Genomic DNA, 26,498 nt, shown 5'->3' on the forward strand with positions numbered 1-26,498 from the left:
CAAGAGGGCCGAGGAAGGACTTTGCATGACGGAGGATTCCCTGTCGGCGACTGGCTTTTGAGGCGAGGTTGGAAATGTGACTTTCCCAGAAAAGGTCATGGCAGATAGTGAGACCCAGAAGCTTGAAAGAAGCTTTTCTCAATCTTATAGAATAAAAGCCTTATTCTGTTTGTCTTTATGTCTTTCCAGTAGTCTCTTTCCAAGTCATTTTAAAGGTCTTTGTCCGAGGAGGTCCGGTTGTACTGTATATATTTTCTCCATTTCGAACGACCTTGTAATTTTTTCACATCATTTAGCTTACCTATTCACTATTTTTACTGAAGAATCGCGAGATTCCTCCATCTCACGAGATTGAGATTTAGCTGCTCTTCCATCATTAAACATTTTTCACATTGTTTGTATATCCATCAATGGAAGATATTTAACTTTGGATCACTTATCAATAAAATACAAACAGGTTAACTGCAATCCCTTGAGAGTGGCAATTCTACGGAATTTATGTCAATTTCCACGTATCTCGCGAGATTATTGATTGGTTGTTTTGACTGAAATGAACCATTACATGTAGGAATCATGCTGTTGTTCGGCTTCAACCAAGTTCAGTTTCCATGAAGTTGGTAATGGCATTTTAATAAGGTGGACAGGGGAGAAAAAATAGTTTAATATCCCACTATTTCAATGAGTGAATGAAGAAATAATATATGGTGATGCAAGAATGCCCTCTTGCTTTGATGAACGGGAAGAAAGGGGGGTAGGTAGGACAGATAGTGGTTACGGACTCATGGGGGAAGGGTTCAGAACTTGATGTGTGGTGGAGGTTTGAAGACTTAGAGTGGGGATGGGATTGAAGCCTTCGGGTTGGAAGGGGGGTGATGAGGACTTGGGGTTCGAAAGTGGAGGAGATGGTTGAAGACATTGGGTTGTGGGGGATTCTGAACTGGAAGTTATTTTTGACACTAGCCAATACCGCCCGTCGTTTCACTGATGGGTATCCGAGAAAAGGGGAAGGGGGAAAGAGGGAAGAAGAGAGAGGGAGGTGGGGGGGTATGGGCAAGAGAGAGAGGGGGGGAATGAAGAGATGGAGTGGAAAGGAGAGATGGAGGGGAAGTGAAGATGGGTGGGGGAAGGGAAGACAGCGAGAGGTGAGAGGAAGGGAAGGCAGATGTGCAGTGGAGCGTTAATTACGATTCATACTGTCTCATCAAAATGATTCTGCATCAAATAACAGTGAATATGGAAACAATACAATGTCTGCAATCCAATTTTTACTTGTCATACTATAAACACGGCCCATAGCCAAACACCACCTGGACATGTCCAGAGAGAAAACCCGCCAGATGGGTCCGGAGCCAAGCCGTCCAGACATAAACACTACTTGGATGCGTCTCGAGACAAACTCCTGTCTGGAGATAAACTCCTATCTGGACACCACTGGAGACAAAGTCACGTCATACTGCCTGGATGCATTCGGAGCCAAGCTGTCCGAAGACAAACTCCCATCCAGACATAAACACTGCCTGGACATGTCTGGAGACATGCAAAGTTTCAGGCTGCTAGGTTTTATGCTTTTGGAGTTATGAAGGAGACACACACACATTGCCACGTATTAGTACAGATGACATGGAATTTCTGCTCGTACCTGCTAATTATTAAAAGTTCATTCGTGTTTCCTCATTTCTATTGTTTTGAGTAGGTAATATCTTCTTCCTCTTCTTTCGACTGCTCCCGTTAGGGGTCGCCACAGCGGATCATCCATATGATCCACATAATGATTTGGCACATGTTTTACGCCGGTTGCCCTTCCTGACGCAACCCTGATCGCCTCTTACGACACAGGGATATGGTACACCTATTTTAACCGGGGTATACACCGGGCCCAGTACACTGGTACTCACTTCGCCGACCTTGGAAGGATGACAGGCTGAGTCAACCCCCTGGTGTATTAATTCAGTGGCCCAAAGGGGCTTGAACTCAGGACCTTTTGGATCCCAAGCCGCTGCCCGAACCACTGCGCCAACACCAGGCTGTGTAGGTAATATATAGAGAGCAAATTTACCTATGCAGCCCTTGTAAAGAACAGCTGATTTACATGGCCTTAAGAATAAGACATTCTTTGCAACTTCCCAAGCAAATCAGGAATGTGTGCTGTATAATATGGAATTAAAAGACACACACACAAACACACACAAACACACACAAACACAGACACACACACACACACACACACACACACACACACACACACACACACACCTTCCTTCTGGTCTACATCCAAACTCCCTTTTTCCTCTCAAATCCCCTTCCTATACTTTCTCTCCCCTAACCAACACTCACCCCTCCCTTGCATCATCTGTACCAATAAAAATCAGTGTGTGTGTGTGTGTGTGCGTGTGCGTGTGTGTACGTGTGTGTGTACGTGTGTGTGTACGTGTGTGTGTACGTGTGTGTACGTGTGTGTACGTGTGTGTACGTGTGTACGTGTGTATGTGTGTGTGTCATTGTATGTCCTCCATAACTCCAAAACTATGAAACCTTGCTGCCTGAAACTACAGGCAAAAGAAAAAATCTCCAAGGAAGTGCAAGAGTGCAAATTGGGTGTTTGAGGAAATTGAAACACACCTTATTTAATTGTCTCCTTCATCAGGCGATCCTCGGTCACCACTCCTTATGTGGTCTTAAGGCATATCCAAGGGAACCTCACTGGTGTCTGAAGCCGCCATGTTTTGGCCTGCTCAACCATGTCTTGCCTTGGAAGAGGCCACAACGATTTCTTTTCAATAACGTTTTCTTTTTTCACTTTCACCCTCATATTATCGAATGTCTCCTTCATCATAGCTACAAATTGCTGTATACATCGCTTTTGTGAGTACTATAGTTTTCGAATTAGGAGCTTGGAGTGATTTCATACATTGTATGATACGATTTTCCATGATTTACTCTCATGGGCTAATTAAAGTATATCATCAAAATATTTCAGTTTGGAAGATCAATTATCATCCAGACTAAACAAGTATCGAAATCCGCTGTGAAATCTGATAATTTAAAGAAATAACGAGTCTTATAACTAAGCCGATATACATATTATTTACTTGACTCAAGCAAGGCGATGGTCCCTCCTTTTACATATATACACAAGAAAATGTGGAATTTCCAACACTTTCAACTTATCTTTTTCTACTCTTTGGAAAATTATATTGAGTGAACAAAAAATTGAGGAACATGTCAAAATTAACCAGTTTCATTGTGCTATATGATTTCATGCATTCACTGAGAGACCTCACACAGTTTTAAAATACCACAGAGGGACTGTCAATCCATAGTGTCTGCCAGATCTGTATCGATAGTTCGGAGGTTTCAAAAGTGCTCTTGAGGGAATTAAAGCAAATCTGGTGAAAAACGGATCTTTTGAAATAAAGTTATAACGTTTGCACGGACCCCAAACTGATGGACCACGTGACACATGCACAGTTGAGCAAGCAATAAAGTGGATTTTCTGCAATGTATATTTCATGGGTGATTGGACTTTGCGAAGTCTCTCGGGTTGGTCTGCATGTAGTAGCAACTCTTTTGTGGGTAAAGTCATTATTTGAACAAATTCATTTTATTTCATTAACTGCTGCATGTAAGGTGAAGACTGGCTATAAAGATAAAGGGATCCTTTATGGTATGCAGTGACAGCTTGGCTAACTGTTCGTTATCACGCATTTAATTGGAGTGCTTGCATGAGTGCTTAAACCATTTGCCAAGTGCCTATTGTTGATTGCGGTACGATCGTAGGACAGATAGCGGTCGCTAAGTCATTCTGAGTGAATCGTTCACTCACTGTGGATGCGAGTGCTTCTTTCCCCATCACCCTGAGCGAGGGTTTCCTGCCCCCATTGCCTTGAGCGAGTGATTGTGAAATAACACCCAATTTCTGAGCCATTTGCCTTATTATCATGTTTTCTAAATTTCCAGAGCCAAATTTTTTTTACACCTGTCACATGCAGCTGTTTATAAAGATAATGTTTGTGAACACATCCCTGGAAGGTCTTTATAAATGCAGCGTTGTTTTTTCAGTGAAAGCTACTCAATCTTTTTGGGTTGTGCAAAGTATGTATTGTCGTCGGTAAAGGCCCTGTCACACCTTGACGTTTTAGCCAGCTTATGCCAACGTATGAAAAATTTATCTAAAACACTGGCCACGTCGAATTCGTTATGCGTAAGTTTTGTATACGTTTAGAGCATGCTGAAGCATGCTGAAGCATGCTGGCATACGTCGTAGTACGCCGAGCTCGTCGACAAATTCTAAGCATGATCAAAATTTTCCGAAGTGTTCGGCATATGACTCACACGTTCCGCATACGCTGGCCATAAGTTGTAGGCACATTATGCGATCGTTGACACACGTTACTTGTAAGTTACTCATAAGTCAAAACACGTCGAGGTAATGTTTAGCGTACCCGAAACTTATTTCTAACCTATGAGTAACGTGCTTTGAACCTATGTGTAACGTATCTTCAATGCATATTGACATATGGAGAGGTATTTAACGTCTTCCGGAAGAACACAGAACTTACTGAACGTGTTTCTAACTTACAGCTACCAGATAATGGCATATTGGCAGCGTTTAGGGGAATTCGTATTTAAAAATGGGCTTAACAGGAGGAACCTGTCAGTGTTCCAGACTCGATGTTTTGTTTTGTTTGTTTTTTTCTTCGGCATGACGGTGATGTTGTCACTTCGATTTCTTGTGCAGTTATGATTTAAATCGTTGAGCAGCAGCCTTTTAATAGGCTACGCCACGTGATCATCGGCGATATACTGCCGCGCTATGCATAAGTTAGACTATCGTTGGGCATAGGTTGTGAACGCCGACAACACGCTAAGCATTCATTGGTATAAGTTATCTATAAGTTATCGAAACGTTCTGTGAACGTCACTAATATGTTATGCATACGTCCAACTCGTTATGAATACGCCCATAACTGAAAAAAACATCAATAGTTCAGCATACGCCAGCGTTTTACAGACATTTTGATGAGTTGCCATACGCTGGCTAAAACTTCAAGGTGTGACAGGGCCCTTAGCACTGCAGTTGGGAATCAAACTGACTCCAACCTGCCAATATCGGCCGTGAGTGTGTGTGTGTGTGTGTGTGTGTGCTTCATAAAGCATAACATATCCCTCTCCTGCTCCCCAACAATATATCTATCTCTCTCTCTCTCTCTCTCTCTCTCTCTCTCTCTCTCTCTCTCTCTCTCTCTCTCTCTCTCTCTCTCTCTCTCTCTCTCTCTCTCTCTCTCTCTCTCTCTCTCTCTCTCTCTCTCTCTCTCTCTCTCTCTCTCTCTCTCTCTCTCTCTCTCTCTCTCTCTCTCTCTCTCTCTCTCTCTCTCTCTCTCTCTCTCTCTCTCTCTCTCTCTCTCTCTCTCTCTCTCTCTCTCTCTCTCTCTCTCTCTCTCTCTCTCTCTCTATCTCTCTATCTCTCTATCTCTCTATCTCTCTATCTCTCTCTCTCTCTCTCTCTCTCTATCTCTATCTCTATCTCTCTATCTCTCTCTCTCAGCACCCTCCTCCCAAACCTCTCCTCTCTGTCTCTGGACATATCCAGACAGTGGTTATGTCGAGACAGTGTTTGTCTCCAGACGTGTCCAGGCAGAGTTTGTCCCCGGAAGCATCCGGCCGGTGTTTGTCTCCGGACACGTCTGAGCCGTGTTTTTCCTTCAGACGCATCTGGGTGGTGCTTTTCCTTTGGACGCGTCCGGACAGTGTTTTCCCACAGACGCGTTTGTCTCCGAGTCGTTTTTATACTATGACCAGCCGAAAATGGATTTCAGACATTATTTTATTTCCATCTTCACTGTTATTCTACGCAGAATCATTTTGATGAAACAGTCATGATGAATACAATCGTCATTAATGCTCTACCGCACGTCTGTCTTCCCTTCCACTCATTTCACACTGTCCTCACTCCTCCACCCCTCCTTGCTCCCCCACCCAATCTTCTCTCCTTTCTCCCCCTTTGGTATTTCCGTCAGTGAAGTGACAGGTGTATTCGCTGGTATAGAATAAATAGATGGCCCCAACACTTCTCATGCATTTATGTCAAGATGTGCTTATAAAAATCATCGAGAGTGTACAATATTTGAGTGATGAAGCACAACAGGCATGATTAGTACACTTTGTTCATTTTGTTCTATTTGGGTCATTTGTTAAATTCCTTTTGATCTCACCACGTTTGTTTCGTTTAGGAACGTCCACTCAAAGTCCACATCTTGTTGTTCTTCTGGTGGAGCATGGCAAGGTAGTGTTGTCGTACCTCCTACCACCCCTCTTTGTTCATGTATTTTCATATCATGTGCCCAAGCATTGCTCTTTACTGCACCATCCATGGAATAAAATGGAATAAATAAAATTAATCCATGGAATAAAAGGAGGAATGAAAACAAATCAAGATAAAAATTAAACACTTTCATCATGCTGAACTCATGCACTCACCAGCGGTCAAGCAAAACAAACTTATTTGAGAAAAATAACCACATTGTGTTCCTGGTTTTACTTCTTGACTTGAGATACCATCAAACTATAGTACGACCATGTTATTAAGTGAGAGTTTGTGAATTTATTAATGATGTCCTGAAATCCTTTCGTTTAAAGATTCAATGCATGATACACTCTCATATTGATGTACCATACTCTGTTACAGAGCGTCGGTGCTGCCGAAGCAGTTTCTTGTGAAGGGTTATGCTGGGTGCTTTGCCATTGCCTTCCCAGCAGTAGTTTGAGCAGGAATTTGTAATTTGTTAAGGGTGCTGCAGATAGATCACCGACTCTTAATGAAGGACACCATCCGAAGGAAGGCATACAGATTGATGAATCACCCTGCCTGTGGAACACAGGGATGATAATTTATAGCTGGGTCGGGATTGAGCTCAACAACTTTAAGGAAACTGTGTGAACCTCTTGGCCATCCGTCCAGCCACTGCAATGATATTAGCACATTTTTTTTAATATTAATTAGCTTTTCCGTTTGTGGAGCAGAAAACAAAGTTTTGCAATCGCTTCCATGTGTGTGGGTACGTCTGTCTGTCTCTCTGTCCAGGCCATAACTTTATCATTTGAGCTTTGGTCATCAATTTTTTAACAAACCTTTATTATGAGAAATTGGAGAAGACTAATTAATAATTGGGTCAAAAGGTCATAAGGTCAAGGTAAAAAAAATCGTCAGTTTTCATCTGATTCACTTGAAATAGGAACATAATTTGAATATTGGGTAACTGAATTGGTTCACAATCAAAAGCAAGAAAACGATTGCTTTTGAGGTCAAAAGGCCAAATTCAAGGTCACAAAATTGTACATTTACATCCGATTGACTTGGAATTTGAACAGGGTTTACATATTGGATCACAGAAGCCAATTGTTTTTGAGGTCCAAATGTCAAAGTTGCAGCGACTGATTTTGCAAGTATTGGTCTATGACCGCTTTGTTTCTCAGTCTTTGTTTGTCTATCTGTCTGTCTGTCTGTCTGTCTGTCTATCTGTCTGTCCAAGCCATCGCGTTTTTACCATTTTCACTTTTCTCATCAAATTTTCAAGAAACCTCTATTATGAGAATTTGGAGAACAAAAATTAATGATATTACTTCTTTTTTTTCGCTGTTGTTTTCGTCAAGTTTAGTTGGAGTTCAAAGCAGACGTGGATGGGCTTCACACTTTGGGAAACTTTGTAGCTTGTTTAAGATAAGGTTATGATTTTGGAATCAAACCGATGTGTCAGGATTTGAGCTGAAATATACATTTATTGCTTGGATTGAATTTCATCTGCCATACTCATGCAGACAAGAAATCAGGAAAACAAACTGGCACATCTGGATAACTTTGTACTTCAACCAGTCAGGTATATACTTAGTATAACCACATCGAAAAACAGAAGTACAAGAAGAGAAACTCACCCAACAAGAACAGTACCAATAATGTTCTCATGTTGGATCTTCTGCAGAACACACGAGGGACATCAAAGAACATGAAATCTTGGAAAAAGTATATACACTGTACATACACACAGTACTGTAGATACATATATATATATATATATATATATATATATATATATATATATATATATATATATATATATATGTATACAAACATATGGTTTTGGAAAACTTACCCAAGGGGAAGAGCATACATGTACGTGGTTAAGGCCCTGTCACACTTTGATGTTTCAGCCAGCGTATGGCAAGGTCTCAAAATGTTTGTAAAACGCTGGCGTGCACTGAACTATTGATGTTTTTTTAAGTTTTGGGCGTATAATAACTTGTTGGACGTATGCATAACGTATTAGTAACGTGCACATAACGTTTTAATCACATATAGATAACTTATACCAACGAATGCTGAGCGTGTTGTCGGCGTTCACAACCTATGCTGAACGGTAGTCTAACTTATGCTTAGCGCCGACGATCACGTGGCGTATGCTATTCATAGGCTGCAGCTCGACGATTCAAATCATAACCGCACTAGACATCGAGGTGTGAAGCCGCTGTCACACCTTGACATTTTGCCAGCATATGCCGACGTATGAAAAATTTGCCAAACCAAGCTGGCACACGTCGAATACGTTATGGGTAAGTTTTGTATCCGTTAATAGCACGCTGGCATACGTCGTAGTACGCTGGCATACGTCGTAATACGCTGGTATACAGTCCTACGCAGAGTACGTCGAGACATTTTCCACATGTTGAAAATTTCTCAACCGACTCGACATATGACACACATTCCGCATACGCTGGCATAAGTTGTAGGCATGCTACGCGATCGTTGACACACGTCGACATACGTGACTTGTACGTTACTCATAAGTCGAAACACGTCAATGTAATGGTTCGCGTCAGTGTTCCAGTCTCCCTGGTTTTTTTTTTTCTTCGTTATGACGGTGATGTTCACACTTCAATTTCTTGTGCGGTTATGATTTAAATCGTTGAGTGGCAGCCTATTAATTATATTATATTATAACCGTGCTAGAGATGGAAGTGTTAACATCACCTACATCACCGGTCTGTGCATTGGTCGGATTAATAGCTTGTTAAACAATGGTGGCATTGTCGTAACCCGTGTTCTCTTTGCTTCTTGATGACACACATTTAGGTTCTGGGATAACTGAACAGTACGCTGGCATACGTCGTAATCCAATTCTATCCAATTTCTATCCAATTCGGGTTTTGACTCCACATACCCGGTCGAACACGTAAAATACGGGTCACTTGCCTTGGACCGTGCAATCACAACCATGCACGTAATCATGTTTCGTGTGTGTGTGTGTGTGTGTGTGTGTGTGTGTGTGTGTGTGTGTGTGTGTGTGTGTGTGTGTGTGTGTGTGTGTGTGTGTACGCGTGTGTGTGCGTGTGCGTATGTGTGCGTGTATGTGTGTATGTGTATGTGCGTGTGTATGTATGTGTGTGTGTGCGCGCGCGCCGCCATCTCCACTCACGAGTGTCCAAGTTTATCACCATTAAGAATATCCAAACATGAATGTGGGAATTTGTTCGTGGAGGCAATCCAGCCTGGCTGTTGGAAGCGCAATGAGTCCGACGCCTTGTCACGGGTGATTGTTCAATCAACCAGGAAACAATAACGAGACGAAGTATTAATAGTGAAAAGTGTTAAAGGATCAAATCGTTCAACATAACGAATCTGCCACCGATACAACAAGCAACTTAGTATCGTAATGGAGCAATAGCTCGGCTCATGAACTTACCGGAGAGAAGATTCTGTGGAATGTACATGAGGAGGCATGGCAAACAACGTGTGCTTACACGCACAGGTGTCGAAAATATATATATATATATATATATATATATATATATATATATATATATATATATATATATATATATATATATATATATATATATATATATATATATATATATATATATATATATATATATATATATATATATATATATATATATATATATATATATATACGTATATGTATAAATTGTGATAAGCATTGGTTTCTGGCCTCATATGGATATAAAAATAATAGTTAACCAGTGATGGTTCATTTTAAACTTTAAAATGGAAATCTTTTTCATTGAATTAAAATCCAGGTGATATCGTAACCCATAAATAAATAAATAGGAAGTGATAATGGCGGCCCGTACTCTTGAGAACTTCGAGACGTTCACAAGTTGAGAAACGTTTCTAGGGTAGAAGCAATGTGGGGTATGTTTCTGATCGCTACTTCATTGCAGGGTACTCCACAGAATGTGGAGGAATTTGTTCAGAGTGCTGGCGATAACTCGCCTACTCTTTGGAAAAGACCGCGAGGACTCTTTAAAGAACACCAACGACCAATGCTGCCAGGGGTCTTCCAGCTTTATGTCTTTTAGAGGAACGAATTACATTGATACCTTTCATGAAAACACATTGATACCTCAGATGACGCACATTGATACTTCGGACGACGAACATTGATACCTCGGACGATGCACATTGATACCTCGGACGATGCACATTGATACCTTGGACGATGCACATTGATACCTTGGACGATGCACATTGATACCTCGGACGATGCACATTGATACCTCGGACGATGCACATTGATACCTCGGACGATGCACATTGATACCTCGGACGATGCACATTGACACCTCGGACGATGCACATTGATACCTCGGACGATGCACATTGATACCTCGGACGATGCACATTGATACCTCGGACGATGCACATTGATACCTTGGACGATGCACATTGACACCTCGGACGATGCACATTGATACCTCGGACGATGCACATTGACACCTTGGACGATGCACATTGACACCTCGGACGATGCACATTGATTCCACGGACGATGCACATTGATACCTCGGACGATGCACATTGACACCTCGGACGATGCACATTGATTCCACGGACGATGCACATTGACACCTCGGACGATGCACATTGACACCTCGGACGATGCACATTGACACCTCGGACGATGCACATTGATACCTCGGACGATGCACATTGATACCTCGGACGATGCACATTGATACCTCGGACGATGCACATTGATACCTCGGACGATGCACATTGATACCTCGGACGATGCACATTGATACCTCGGACGATGCACATTGATACCTCGGACGATGCACATTGATACCTCGGACGATGCACATTGACACCTCGGACGATGCACATTGATACCTCGGACGATACACATTGACACCTCGGACGATGCACATTGATACCTCGGACGATGCACATTGATACCACGGGCGATGCACATTGATACCTCGGACGATGCACATTGATACCTCGGACGATGCACATTGATACCTCGGACGATGCACATTGACACCTCGGACGATGCACATTGATACCTCGGACGATACACATTGATACCTTGGATGATGCACATTGATACCTCGGACGATGCACATTGACACCTTGGACGATGCACATTGACACCTCGGACGATACACATTGACACCTCGGACGATGCACATTGACACCTTGGACGATGCACATTGACACCTCGGACGATACACATTGACACCTCGGACGATGCACATTGATACCTCGGACGATGCACATTGACACCTCGGACGATGCACATTGACACCTCGGACGATACACATTGATACCTCGGACGACGCACATTGATACCTTGGACGATTCACATTGATTCCACGGACGATGCACATTGACACTTCGGACGATGCACATCGATACCTCGGATGATACACATTGATACCTCGCGTCCAATGGGAAACACTAGCATGACAGTGAAGAGCTCGGTCATGATTTAAAGTTTTGGAACACATTTCTAAACAGGTTAATTAATAGTCAATACATACCTCTCAGCTATGTTGCTTGCCCTCTTGTATACCTAAACAATGAAGAATAAAAAACTTGTGGTTTATTTACTCTTTAACTTAAAAAAAAACGAAGAAATAAATTCTTAACATGCCCTTCGTGTGTGTACATTCTCCTTGCGAACCCCACCTCCACTCATCACCTTTGTTCCTCTTTTTTTGTTTTTTTTTATTTTCTCTCCCCCCCCCCCACGTGTACACCAACGTTTGGTGAGGATCAGCTTCCCCCGCCCCACCCCATTCCACGCTGTTCTCCCTTTCCGAGCTACCCCTTCCTCCCGCGTCATGTCCCTCTCTCTCTCCCTCACCTCTCTCCGCCCCTCATGTCCCTCTCTCTTCCTCACCTCTCCCTCCTCATGTCCCTCTCTCTCCCTCACCTCTCCCCCTCTCTTTACATCACTATCAGCGAAGCGATGGGTTGTCTTTGCTCGTGAACAATATAATCTTCTGAGTTTATATATTCTTTGACTTTTTTTAAAAAATGAAAAAATGAATTCTTGACATGCCCTTCGTGTGTACACATTGTGATGAGATTTTTCAGTAAGATATGAAAAGCATTTCATTTTTGAAAGAATAACAAAGATTGAGAGAATGAAAATGAAACCAGGAAGGAATCCATTGGGATACTTTTATTTGCTAATTATCTTGTTTTGTTCACAAGTTGCACACAAATAACGAGAAAGAGAAATCGATGATTGCAGACCCTCACCAGGATCCGTTTTGTGTGGTTCTAGAGTACAGTACATACTTTATCGTGATACTGACTCACATTCCAATTGCACATACTTTAAGGAGGTTGTCGGTTAAAAAAAAGATAAAATAACAGGTACGACTGGTTTTTGTTTTTTATCGATTGCGCTGATGCAAAATAACTTGTGCTGAGAAGAGGGAGCACACAAACATTTTATAAAACAATTCTATTTACAACGAAACACATTCTCCGGGTATCGTACAAATGGAGGATCATTATCGAACTAAGCCAGATCAGGCATCAGACACACTACTGTCAGTTTGTTTGTTTTTGTATACCTTGTCGAGGCTCGGATGAGAGCGAACACACAACACACAACACACAACACACAACACACAACACACAACACACAACAAGGGGGGCATGAGACAAGAGGGGCGCGGAGTGAGAAGGACAAAACAGTGGGGAACAGAGACAATAGGAGATCTGCAGGGACGTAAGAAGGGAATTTGAAGGAGGTGGGTTTGAGGTGGATTAACGGGGCTAGAAAAGATCGAGGATTTGGATGGGGGACAACAAGAGGTGGTGATGAACAGCCGTTTTGATGGCCTGGAGGGAAGAATGGGATTGAAGATAGTGTAGGAGTTTATTCCAAAGGCAGGAAAAAAGAGGAATGAAAGAGTGAAGGTGAGCAGTGATTCGTGATTTTGGTAGTTTTACCAGAAGGGGGATGTTGGTGGACCTTGAGTTCCCTGCGGAAATATGGTGGGTACATATCGCAGACAAAGCAGGGGGGCGAGACCAGAGAGGAGACGGAAGAAGACAGAAAGACCACCAACCTGCCTGTGGTGAGAGAGAGTGAGACCCAAAGACTCAGCCTTATCGCAGGAGATACCAATGATCCCAAATGCCTTGGTTTCCACAGTGTGAAGCCGAGAAAGGTGAGAGGCAGGAGCATCAGCCCCTAGGGGAGAGCAGTACTCCATCAGACTGCAGACGAAAGCTTTGTATGTGGTCAGGAGCTCAGGTGGGGCCGAGGAAGGACTTTGCATGATGGAGGATTCCCAGTCAGCGACTGGCTTTGGAGGCCAGGTTGGAAATGTGGCTTTCCCAGGAAAGATCATGGCAGATAAGGAGACCCAGAAGCTTGAGAGAAAGGACTTCTTTCAGATAAGGAATGAAAGAAAGGTCAAACTGAGACAGTCTGTTGAAATAGAAGAAGAGTAGTGAATTATGATACGGTAATGAGAACCACACGTGTGAAAGAGGAAGATGAAGCATGAGCAGAGATCGTTTTTATTATTATTTATATTTTTTTTCATGGAGATTGCATAAGATTCGGTGAGGGAAAGGTTAAAGAAAAGATCGTGAGGTGAATGGTGAATTTGGATCGGTAAACGCAGAGGGTGGAAACAGAACAAGTGGTTTCAGGAGAACCACGTGGTTACAGGAGGTGTATTGTTAAAAGTGAATTTATTTATTGTTATTATTATTATTATTATTATTATTATTTTTTTAATAAGGATTGTATAAGATTCGGAAAAGACAAGGTTGAAGTAAAATTGTAGAGGTGTATGGTGAATGAGGAACGGAAAATGCAGAGTGACGCTGATGGATTAACAAAAAGTAGCAGGAAGAGGGTAGAGAGACAAGTGGCTACAGGAGGTGTATAGTTTGGAAGGGCACAAGGCAAATTAGTTATATTAGTGCCCTTATAGTTATAGATGGAAAAATAAAACGGCATTAACTAGGAATTGGCTGCTTGTATATCTCTGCCATTAGCGAGATCACAAAATACTTGACCAAGCCAGGACATCACTTGATTATTGTGTGGCCATTGACAACTCAAGGGTGGGCCATGATGGTGTATGGTTATTTCCCTTCACCACTAAACACTGGAATTTCTTACTTTGTCATGTATTTCCAAACAATTATAACCAGCCTCTTTTCAAAAGGCATGTTTTCCAGTTCCTCAAAAAGTCTTTCTAAACTTCTTTATTTAGTCAGTTCTTTTTTATCTTGCCAAAATGAAGTTTTTGCAAGATTTGTTAGTCAGCTTGTATGTTTTTATCTTGCCAAAACGAAATTTTTACAAGATTTGTTAGTCAGCTTGTATGTTTTTTGTTTGTTTGTTTGTCTGTAATCACGTATCGATCACTCTGCAGAGCACAGTTATCATTGGAAATTTTTGTAACTTCGCATATCAGAGTCATATCGATGTCCCTTTCAGCGCATAAAATTTTCAAGGTCAAGGTCAAAGGTCAAGGTCACTTTGTCGCAAATCAAGGCAGTCGACGAAACCCTTATTTTTTGAGTAATTTTGATCGGATCATCTTCAAACTTCATGGGAATATAGGTCATGTTCTGGCGCTCAGCTGATTAATTTTTGGTGGCGATCAGCCTTGACCTTCATGGTTCGCGCTGGAGGTCGAAAGTTTTTGACCCCAAGGACAAATTTTGAAATCTTAGATACCATATCAAGTAATACCTCATATGAAAACGCTTGATAAGTGCTTTCCAGATCTGTCAAAAGTGTGACGCTATGACGCCATTTGATGACGTCATGACGAAAAAACGGATTTTTCATGAAAATTTTATTTCCTCAGTTCTCATCAAAATCTCTTGATATTTCATGCACAACGGTCCTGGAGAGATACCATTAACTGTACGAAAATATAAAGGTCAAGGTCAAAGGTCAAGGTCACAAAAAGGTCAAGCATCAAGGTCAACAAAACCCTTATTTTTTGAGTAACTTTAATCGAATAAATAAGTCACTCATGTTCACATTTTGGCAAGATACTGGTTACCCGAGGGGTGACATTGTTGTTTTTGTTGTTTTGTTTTTTTGTGCCTGTAATCACGTATCGATCACTCTGCAGAGCACAGTTATCATTGGAAATTTTTGTAACTTCGCATATCAGAGTCCTATAGAGGTCCCTTTCATGTCATAAAATTTTCAAGGTGAAGGTCAAAGGTCAAGGTCACTTTGTCGCAAATCAGGGGAGTCGACGAAACCCTTATTTTTTGAGTAATTTTGATCAGATTGTCTTCAACTTCATGGGAATATAGTTCATGGTCTGACGCTCAGCTGATTAATTTTTGGTGGTGATCGGTCTTGACCTTCATGGTTAGCGCTGGAGGTCAAAAGTTTTTGACCCCAAGGTCAAATTTTGAAATCTTAGATACCATATCGAGTAATAGCTCATATGAAAGCGCTTGATAAGTGCTTTCCAGATCTGTCAAAAGTTTGACACTATGATGTCATTTGATGACGTCGTGACAAAAAAATGGATTTTTCATGAAAATTTTATTTCCTCAGTTCTCATCAAAATCTCTTGATATTTCATGTACAATGGTCCTGGAGAGATACCATTAACCGTACGAAAATATAAAGGTCAAGGTCAAAGGTCAAGGTCACAAAAAGGCCGAAACTATTATTTTTGAGTAACTTTAATCGAATAAATAAGTCACTCGTGTTCACATTTTGGCAAGATACTGGTCACCCTGGGGGTGACATTGGTTTGTTGTATTTTATTTTTGGTTTCATTTCAGGCCTGACCTCGATGAGGATAATTATCAAAAAAAAAAAAAAACGTGTTCCATGCAACACTGACTCAACTCTCCTGAAGACCATGAAGGACTGAACTATCGAAGGTTACCAGTCTCTTGCACATTCTCTTTTTCATGACCTGACCATTTGTGTCTGTCCACAGAATTATGCACGATTGTCTTGAAATTTGCAAGTCATCATAAGTAGTTCAACCCAAACCTCCTGATAGAAACAAGCCACTCTGTAAACATATACAGAACCTGTAAACATTGAACCTGTAAACATTAATGAAGCGATGTAACTAACTGAGAGGTGGGTACACCAATGGTTCATCATCTTCAAACTCACTTGTTCTCGACATGTCACCCATAGTCTCTCTTCTGTGGGCCATGTCTTTGTTGCATAAAAAAATATGGTGGAATTTCTACCCTCCCCCATACTCCTTGGCCCTGTTTGCTCCACACATGGCTCTTCATTTCTCTCCTTTCAACTTCCTTTCGCTTCTCTCTCAACTCCTTTCACACTCCCCTGATGTTGATTATCTCTTCCGTCATTCCTTTTTCTCTTCCTCACCTCAATTGTATTGTTCTCATTTCATCCTATTCACTTCCTCAACTCTGTGCATTCATAATATTGTTGCAGTTGTGGAAATTCACAAGACATCATTCAGGTTCCCAATAGATCAGTTATTTCGATAAGTATGTGTTTCAGGTTCGAATCCCCACCGATGTGTAAAGGGAATTGTTCATGTGCCGGGCTGTGAATCTTTGAGGTAGCCATTTTTCTTTCTTTATCTTTTATTTTAAATCAACACAACATCCTCATTATCTACAAACAATGCCATCTTCACAACCCAGCATCTCCTACAATACGAAACAAACAGCAACCATCATCTCTTCACCATCAACGAACAACGCCACCTTCACACAGACAGGTGAACGGCTGCGGCTCGAGCCGATTTGCACAAACGGATCAAAATGAGGGCTTCCCGAAACCAACCCGTGACGTCAGACTTGGGGTTTTCCGCGAGGCGTTCGAGGGGTGAAGGTTCGGATGTAAAGAGTGGGCAGAGCCCCAGCCTCGGGTGAGAGTTCGAAGGGCAGGCACCCAGCCTTATGAAAAGGGTGGAGTCGATTCACAGAAGTCAGTAAGGTGTCGGTGGCGAAGAAGTCAGAGAGCGCCAGACGAGAGTCGGAGGTCGTCGGAGAACAGCCAGAGAGGAGCGCGCGCCAGAGGTCTTGCCAGCTGCGGTGGAGTCGAGCAAGCTGCATCGTGGTCCAGGCGAACGGCCCTGAGACGGTCGAGCGACGCTGAGGTAGTGAACAGGTCCCAAAGAGCATCAACTAAAAGAGCAAAGACCCATTCACTCCTCCAAATGCGCCGCCGGCCTGGCCTGATCGACCAGGCCACAGTGAAGGCTGGACGACCGAGGAGTACCGAGCAAGCCGCTTGCCAAGCTGCTCAAGCCGCCCAGCCGTTCAAGCGACTGGCGCATAGTGACACAAGGGCCAAGCAGGAACATCCGGGGTCACCGACCTGAAGACCTTCGAGTCGTCACAAGGGGCGGTCAGGTAACCTGCCCGGCCTCTTGTGAGCCCTCGGTCATCCAGGCTCCGAGTTGGAATAAAGGCTCACGAGCTCATTTCTTTTCTGGGGTTTTGCATGAGACTGTTCTGCGGCACCTTGTCTTTATAAGTAGAATTGTTGGTTAAGTGCATGCCTGTACATAATAAATAGACATCGGCTGTATTCTTTGCTTGTGTCATGTCCCCTTCCCCCATTGATTGCTTATTTGAAATAAATGCCCCCATTGTTTGAATGTTAATCTGCTTGTTGCGTCATTTCCTCCCATTGACTTCCACGGCACGTTCGGGAAATTAGCAGGCTATTAAAGCCAATTAAAGTGGACAATTGGTCCGACGGAACTTGGCGATTAAAATCGCTCGGCATCGCACACGGAACGAACGTGCTTAGCAGCTCGTTTCGTATGAGTTCCATTGAGGTATAAATTATCGGGACTTCTGTCTGCATGGATAATTAGGTATATCGAGATTCGGCGATTAACCCTGTACCACGTGGACAGAATATTGACAGTTTATGGTGCGTTAAGGCACCCGTAGCAGGTTTCTGGAGTTATCTGGAAGCTACGAATGAATTCCGGTTTTCGGTGGACGCGCGACTGTGGTTGGGCTGATGCGGTCGTGGTTAGGTCATCTGAACCGGCTAATTCGTAACAATATATGCTGAAACGCAAAAGAAACTTACCACTTGTTTGAAATGTAATAATATTGTAACAGTTCAAAATAAAACAAACCAACAATTGCTAATTGAAACATTGGCATTTTATTGATGACATGTCAAGTTTTTGACCAAGATACACCATCTCATGTTTGTTCTACAGTACAGAACAGCACACTGTGCAATGTCAGTCCCCTTTCAATAGCGTGTGTGGCCACCATTGTTTTGGATACAGGCAGTGCATCATCGGCGCATACTGTCTGCCAGTCTTTGGATGGATTGCTGCTGGATTCTGTCCCACTCAGTCCTCAATGTCTGAAGCCATCTGATTTAGGACCATCTGCCTGTCCTGCCTTGCAGTGGTGACTCTTGGCCTCTGTGATCGAGGTCTGTCATCTGCAGAGTTGTGGAGGGTGTCTGTCCACCAGGGCCGATATCGTCTGGTGTGAACAGCCAAGGTGACGTGTCATCTCACGGTAGCTCAATCCGCCTTGCAGTATGCCCAAGGCACACTACCGTTGATCCCTTGACAATCGTGGCATGTTGATTGAAATGCCCATTTTGCACTGGCTTTTTAAAGCCAATATCAAGACATCACGTGCAGCTCATTAAAATCATCCCATACACCTTGGCTGATCACTGACAGTCAAAACGGCTGTACAACAGCTGTGCTATGAAGTGACCATTGAAGGTTCAAGTGACCATCCGTGACCGTTTTGTCTGACAGTGAGGACACTATTGTCCACAAATAAGTTCACACATTTACTACACGCAGTGTTATTGTTGATATTTGAAGGTTTAAAAGGTGGTAAGTTTCTTTTGCATTTCAGTATATATCCTATGTTATTAAAGTTCCCCTCAAGAACAATTTTAATTGCATTAAAAAACACGCATTCCCTTCTGAGGGGTTTCAATGTCGGAGGCCAAATTGCCTGCCTATGTTTGATTGTCCATGCTCTATCCTTTTTTAAATACCGAGCATCAAGCAAGGAAGCAGCACATACCATTTTTTAAGTACTGTGTTTGGTATGATCACGACCGGGTTCAGGATTGGAACCACTAACCTTCAAGACTCAGTGTGGATGATCTAACAATCTTTGAATGCTGTATGAGGATGACTTTCTGCTTCTGTGTCAGATCAGGCAAACACTGTGGTTTGACCAGATTCCTGTTTACACAAAGAGTTATAAGTGCCAAGGGTGTTACTGAATATTTGACAAACAATGAAAACATTGTCATTTTTAGGATTTACCCTTTTGTTATTGTTTTTTTTGTGCCACTCCAGAATAAAATGATTGCCCCGATCGTAAACAAACTCAATTTTAACAATCTGTGATTGGACCACAATTCAATGTATCAAATAAACCAGCAAGGCATCTTTGTGGTATGGAACAAATTTCCTGTCGAGATATGTTTCTGCATGTCATGCACCCATAATGACTTCGATCTGGAAGAGGTGGAATTGGCTGCAGCTTCTTCCCATGGAACACATCTGGGCACATGGCTTGGGAGCTGCAGAAAAGCCCTTGTGAAGGAATAAGTAGGAACTGCACCAAAATCGGATCGACATTTGGCAAAATGTGGATCAGGCTGGCATACAGAAAATGATTGATTCAATGCCTTCATGGGTTCAAGCAATGTACAATGACAAAGAACTTGCAAGAAGATTCAAATGTCACACATTAGATTGTATTCGTATCACAGATTGTTATAAAAAGCCTTTTTTTAATCGATAGTCATGGTTTGTGAAAGTGCTTTGAAGGCTAATGTATAATGAATTGTGCTCATTTTAGTCTGGGATGGCATTGGAACACAAATCCTTCAACAACTTGTATTTTCAGGAGAGATTCTCAGGGTTCATGAAACTTTTCTGCAAACCCTTTATGCATTTAAATTCCTCTTCGATTACAGTTGTAACCTTTCAGGAATGGATGATTAATATTACCTTGGCAACCAGGGCCGGATTTACTTGGTTGTGGGCCTGAGGCCAAACCTCATCTCTTAAAGCGATCCCATCTATATGTGGAGGTTGAGAAGAAGTTATATTCTGCTTGTAAAAACTGAAATATGAAACAGGTGCAAGGCAACTGCTGGCAGCTGATGTTCCTTCAAGGTTCAAGGAGTGACCTGCACAAGGGACATAATATGCCAGAGGATTCATAGCCTTTATTATGGCTTGCAGACCAGTGTAAATGCCAGACATATTGGCAGCATTGTCATAACTCTGGCCTCTCATGTCACACAAATCAAGACCAACATCTTCGATTAATTGTGCAACAGTTGAGGTTATGCTCTCTGCACCATGGTCATGCATGTCGATGAACTTCAGAAATCGCTTAACAGGTTTACCGTCAGGTTTTACAAAACGAACTATAAATGTAATTTGGTCAGTATGACTAACATACGGTGAGGAATCACCACTAACTGAATAATATTTGGCTTGTTTCACTTTACTTATAATAACTGAGTGAATTTCTTCAGCCATTGGATTGATCATATCATCAGAAATCGTTTTTGAGAGATATGAAGTCTTTCCACTACCTACAGCACCATACTTACCCAGATTCTGTGCAAGAAGAGGGTCAAATTTTGCTGAGAGTTCGAGTACTCCAAGGTAATTACCATTGTTGCTGGAGCCAATTCTTTCATCGCTACCTCTGAGAGGAAGACCTCTTGATGTCAAAAATTTTAGTCTGTCAACTATGCGCAACAGAACTTCTCTCCAATAATTTCTCTCTACTTCTACTTGGAAAGCCAAAGTGGAATCAATTCGACTTGCTGCAACCACCCTTACACCCCAAGCAGTAACTGAGTTTTTATGCTCTTTACTACTTTCATGTTCAGCAACTCTACGCTGGCAGTTTTTCCAGTGACTAATCCCACTTGTAAACAATGAGACTTGCTTGCTGAACAGCTTGCATGGAACACAAAATACATCGCCAGGTTTTGGAGAATACACAAGCCATTCCCTTTTACCTTTTTCATCATTTGCCATTTTACGTGTAAACAAGGATATGGGCACATAACGAACTCCTTCCTTTTCACCCTCACCCATACTTCTTGCGGATTTTGAGAAGTCGCCTTGTTCACAGTTTTGAGGAAGAGGATGATTTACTAAATATTCAATCAATTTATCATCAATTATCTGCCAGTCAGCTGGATCACTCTACATACACAAATCAGCAATATCTTGTTCCACAGAATGTTTCTTATTGGTCAACTGAGATGAATCGGATGAAGCTTCAATCACAGGTGGTACTTCTACTTCCATTGCTGATTCACTCGATATCTGTGACTGTGACTCAGCTGACCTTGCTTCATCGTGGTCATCACCTGAGAGTTTACCGTCACTGGTACTGGGCTCTGAATCTTCTTTTGGTTTTGGTTTTTAAACGGTTGTCAGCTTTGGAAGTGATTGGAGTTGTGCAGCTTTGGTTTCTTTTAACTTTCTCTTTTGGTAGCCACTCATATATTTCTTGTGGGATGACATAAATAATCTATCTCATGAGAATCCCCAAGACTCCAAGAATAATCGGCAAACATAAAGAAATAATAAATTAGTTCAAGTCTAGTATAAGAGATACCAATATCACAAAATAAGAACATAAAAACACACGTAATATAAAAATGAAGTCCACCAAATACAACACGTAATGTATATAATCTACAGATAGATAGATAGATAGATAGATAGATAGATAGATAGATAGATGGTGGGAAACGGGCATTTAAAAATGTACTGTTATATTTTTCGTTGCATTATTTTATTTTATTCATTTTACTATAGGGCCTACGAGCCTACTCCTTGGCCAATCAGAGAACCCACAAGTCCCCGGTGGGCCCTCAGTTATTGGTGGGTCCTAGGCCAATGGCCTATTAGAAAATCCGGCCCTGATGATGTTGTAGTATTTGTAAGCATTAGTAAATGCCTGTACATTAACGAGTTAAATTGACGGTTACATGTTATAACTTTCGTTTAGCACACATCAGTAAATTGTAATATGAACTGCTTGATGTCATGAGCTAATTTTGACTGTAGATGGCGGTATTGCATTGCAAACTACCTGGTAAGATTCAGGAAGGTGCTGGAACATTCTCAGATGAAACTTCCAGAAAGGAGTGGAATCACATTTGATGGAATGCACGGGATTGTTCTGTATCAAAATGGTATTACATTGGTTTGAATTTGCTTTTGGATATGAAGCAGGAGTTCCGGGGTGTGGGGTATTATGGGTATCTGGTCGCAGGAGCATGATGCCGTGATGATTCAGATGCTTGAATAAACGATCGTTCTCTTCAAACAATGTCTCTTCATATATCTTCTACATCAGAACTTTACATGATGGCAGCAGTTTTACAACACATATTGATTCGAGTCTATCAAGGCAACAAGCCGGTGTTTCCTGTGCCTTTCATAATCGGCTCATTCCATATCGACCCACTCAACTGCCGTTCACAATGGGGGACCTGGCGGGAACTTTGCACATGGACTGGACCATGCCTAATGCAGCGGCGGCTTTTAAAATGTTTACCCAGTGACTGGAGCTGTACTTTTGTTCGAGGCATTATGGAGAGCAACCAGGTGCCACTGATCCTGCTTTAAGTTGGAGAGGAAGGCCTTAAACGGTAAAATACATGGACCTTAATGGACGAACAGAGGCAGCAACCCACGTATATTTTCAATTGCTTCCTGGAAAAAATGGAACCCTCATATAATTTCAGGATCTGCCAATTGGAGCTTCGTCACTGCAGCCAGAATCTCAGTGAGTCACAAGACGCCTTTATGAGCCGAAGCAAGCTTCTCTCCCAGAAGTGTGATTTCAGCTCCAAAAAAAAGATGACTGCTTAATGGAGCAGATAAATGCAAGTCCTAAAATCTCCGATTTCAGAAGGACCTTTTGAAAAAGCCAAAGACCTTTACTCTTAACAATACCTTGAAACTGGGGCACACATACAAAGCCTCCACCACATACCTCAAACAGTTGCATACCATAAATGACTTTGCTAGCAAAGCAGCTGACAACATAAGTATCTCTGCTGTTGGGCCAAGACTCAGTAAGTGCAAAAGCTGTGGGAACTCACACCCTCCAGCACGTACCCAATGTCCTGCTCGCAACGACACATGCAGATTATATGCTAAGCTCGGCCATTGGGACAAGTGCTGTCTTACGTCCAATTTTCGACAAACCGTGACCCTACCTCTCATCGAGTGCATACAGACCCCAAGCACCCAGTAGCTTCATACCCAACAACTATGGTCCAACAGGGGATGCTTTCTGGAACCACTGGACATCACATGATCGGGGTGATCTTCACAACAAAGAACAAGAGCATACACCAGACCATCCAGTTCCAGGCCAATACCCCTACTTGAGGTATTTGTGATCAGCATCATCTTCTTTGGTCATGCTTATGATGGACAAGGAATACGGCCTGACCAGCAGAAGGTTCAAGATCTCAGAGCTATTCCAAAACCAGAGAACAAATGCTTAAAGTACTCCCCATGCCAGTGCGCAACCTGAAACAGCGTATGACACATTTATCATGAAACAGCAACACAGGCATTGGTACAACACCAATGACACTGATGACATTGCATCACAGTTTGATTTGTTGGTTTTCGACTCAAGTAATACACCTGGTCGATGTAATGAGGCTTCCACTACACTTCATATCAGTTGATGCAACAGGCCAGATGTTCATTACCTTAAGGCCTAAGTCACATTTGCTCTACGGCGAGGATACGGCGGCCGTACGCCCTCCGAATTGACAGAAACGTGCGGTGGTCGCAGAGTGTCTGAGGTGGCCTCAGGGTGGCCCTACGCCATTTGGCTATATTTTACAGGCCGTAAGGTCGCCGTGGAATTATAACGCGGAGTTATAACTTTTTTCATTTATATGTTCGCCGTAGAAATTCGACAAGCCGAAACAAAAGATCTGGTAAAAAAAAAAAATAGGGCCCCCTGCGGTCTCCCTGCAGTCGCCTTGCGTCTGCCTTGAAAATTCTATGGTGGCCGCAGGAACGCCCTAAGGTCACCATGCGACATCAAATCAAAGACCGTACGACACCCCCACGTTTTCGGTCTCCACAATTTAGAAATACGCCGTGCGGCTCCCCAAAAAATAAAAATATATGTGACTGCTACATTGTGTGACCGTGGAAATACTGCGGCCGCCGTATAATTGCTAGTGGCCATAGATTTTGGAGACCCCATGGCCGCCGTGGCAAATGTGACCTAGGTCTAAGCTGAAGGTGGACACAGGTGCTCAAGGAAATACTTCACCCATTTGCACTTTTCGACACGTTTCCCAAAATGCTGGATTCAAATGGTAAACCCTACATTGGTTCTCTTCAAGCAGCAGAGAGCGTTTTAACTGCATACAATGGAACCCACATCAAGTGTTTTGGCTCTCTAGACATTGTTTGTAGTTACAAGGGATCACGTGGTGGACCAGCACACATTTCTTTGTTGTGCATGTCAGTGGTCCTGTGGTTCTAGGCCTTCCATTGTGTGAGCATCTTCATGGTGTTATGTTGTATTGTTCAGTGAACAGCGAACAACCACAGGTTTACAACAGCGTGAAAGAACTCATGGATGCATACCCACAATAATTTGACAGCATCGGTGAATTTCATACAACGCACAGGCTTGTTATAAACCCAAATGTCCCACCACGTAGAACCCCTATTGCTCTCAAGGATAAAATTCAATCAGAACTTGATGAAATGGTTCTACAGGGAGTCATATGGCAGATCAAATAACCGACTGAGTGGGTCAGCTCTTTCAAGTATGTAAAAAGAAAAAGAAGGTAATATTCAGATTTGTTTGGATCCAAAGCATTCCAACCGAGCCCTGATTTGTCAATATCACAAAATACCTACAATGGAAAATCTCAATCACAAATTTGCAGGAGTGAAATACTTCTCAAAACTTGATGCCAAGTCAGGGTACTGGTCTGTACGACTCGATGGAGATAGCCAACAACTTCTTACATTTCAGACCCCAACGGGCCGGTATTCTTTGCAACGATTGCCCTTTGGACTGTGTGTAAGCCAGGACATTTTGCAGATGGAAATGGATTGTATTCTCCACGATTGTAAAGGTTTTGTTGGCATAGCGGATGACATCTCTGTCTACGGTGCCATGCAGGAGGAGCATTGCAGGCACCTTGAGGAGCTGATGGAAACAGTATGATGCGAAGGCCTCGTTTTCAATTCAAACAAATGCAACATCAAGAAGACCAGCATCACCTTCTTCGTTCATGCTTATGGTGGACAATGAATCCGGCCTGACCAGAAGAAGGTTCAATATCTGAGAGCTATTCCAAAACCCGAGAACAAAGCCGAGCTTCAACATTTCATTGGCTTCATGACATATTGTCATGAAGCTTCATCAAGGACTTCAGTATGATATTTGCTACTCTCAGAGACCTTCTCACAAAAGATTCTGAATTCCTATGGGAGCCACACCATCAAATTGTAGTTGATCATCTGTAGAAGGAGGTATCAGAAATATCTCTTCTTCACTACTATCATCTAAAAGAGCCTGTCTACCTCAAATGTGATGCCATTCTTCGAGGACATGGTGCAACATTGCTTCAGGTCCATGGAAACCAATGGAAGCCCATGGCATACTCAACCAAATCCCTAACAGATACTGAACAACGTTATGGTTGCAATGAACATGAACTAATGACTGTTGTGCTTGGCATTGAACATTTCTGCACCCACCTGTATGGTCTATTGTTGGCTTAATGTTTGGGGTAGTGGGCTTTGGATCCTTGGGTCCTGAGTTCAAATCCGCTGAGCAGTTGAATTAATACCAGGTGTGGGTTAACTCGGCCTGTCATTCTTCCGAGGTCGGCAAAATGAGTGCCAGCATACTGGTATAGTGTGTCAGAGTGGCGACCCGTCCAGGTTTGTGCTCAATAGCCAAGGAGACTGCTTAAGCAGCATCAATGCTCTGCACAGAATATGGTCCCAATCTCCTCTTGTATGGTCACATGTTAATTGTGCTCACCAATCCTAAACCATTGCTGATGATCATTGACAAGCCATTGATCGCTGCCCCACTGCGATTGCAACAAATGCTTGTCAGACTCCAAGGGTGTAATTTTACAATGGAGTACCGCCCTGGTGCAGACAATTCGCTTGCCGAT

General features: G+C 42.5%; 1 protein-coding gene across 1 annotated transcript in view; it reads right to left on the reverse strand.

The window, feature by feature from the left end:
- LOC147020379 (uncharacterized) overlaps positions 1–7,970 on the reverse strand; it is an 88,857-nt gene extending 80,887 nt beyond the window's left edge. Inside the window, exons 1-2 of the mRNA XM_085893784.1 lie at positions 7,930–7,970; positions 6,213–6,358 (exon numbers count right to left, since the gene is read on the reverse strand). Coding sequence (XP_085749910.1) covers positions 6,213–6,358; positions 7,930–7,960 — 177 coding nt within the window. The 5' untranslated portion in view covers positions 7,961–7,970. The remainder of the gene's footprint in view (positions 1–6,212; positions 6,359–7,929) is intronic.
- Between the last annotated feature and the right edge of the window lie 18,528 nt (positions 7,971–26,498).

Source organism: Eptatretus burgeri, chromosome 9, assembly GCF_056783735.1.
Source record: "Eptatretus burgeri isolate ZD-2024b chromosome 9, Ebu_testis_v1, whole genome shotgun sequence".
NCBI lineage: Eukaryota > Metazoa > Chordata > Myxini > Myxiniformes > Myxinidae > Eptatretus > Eptatretus burgeri.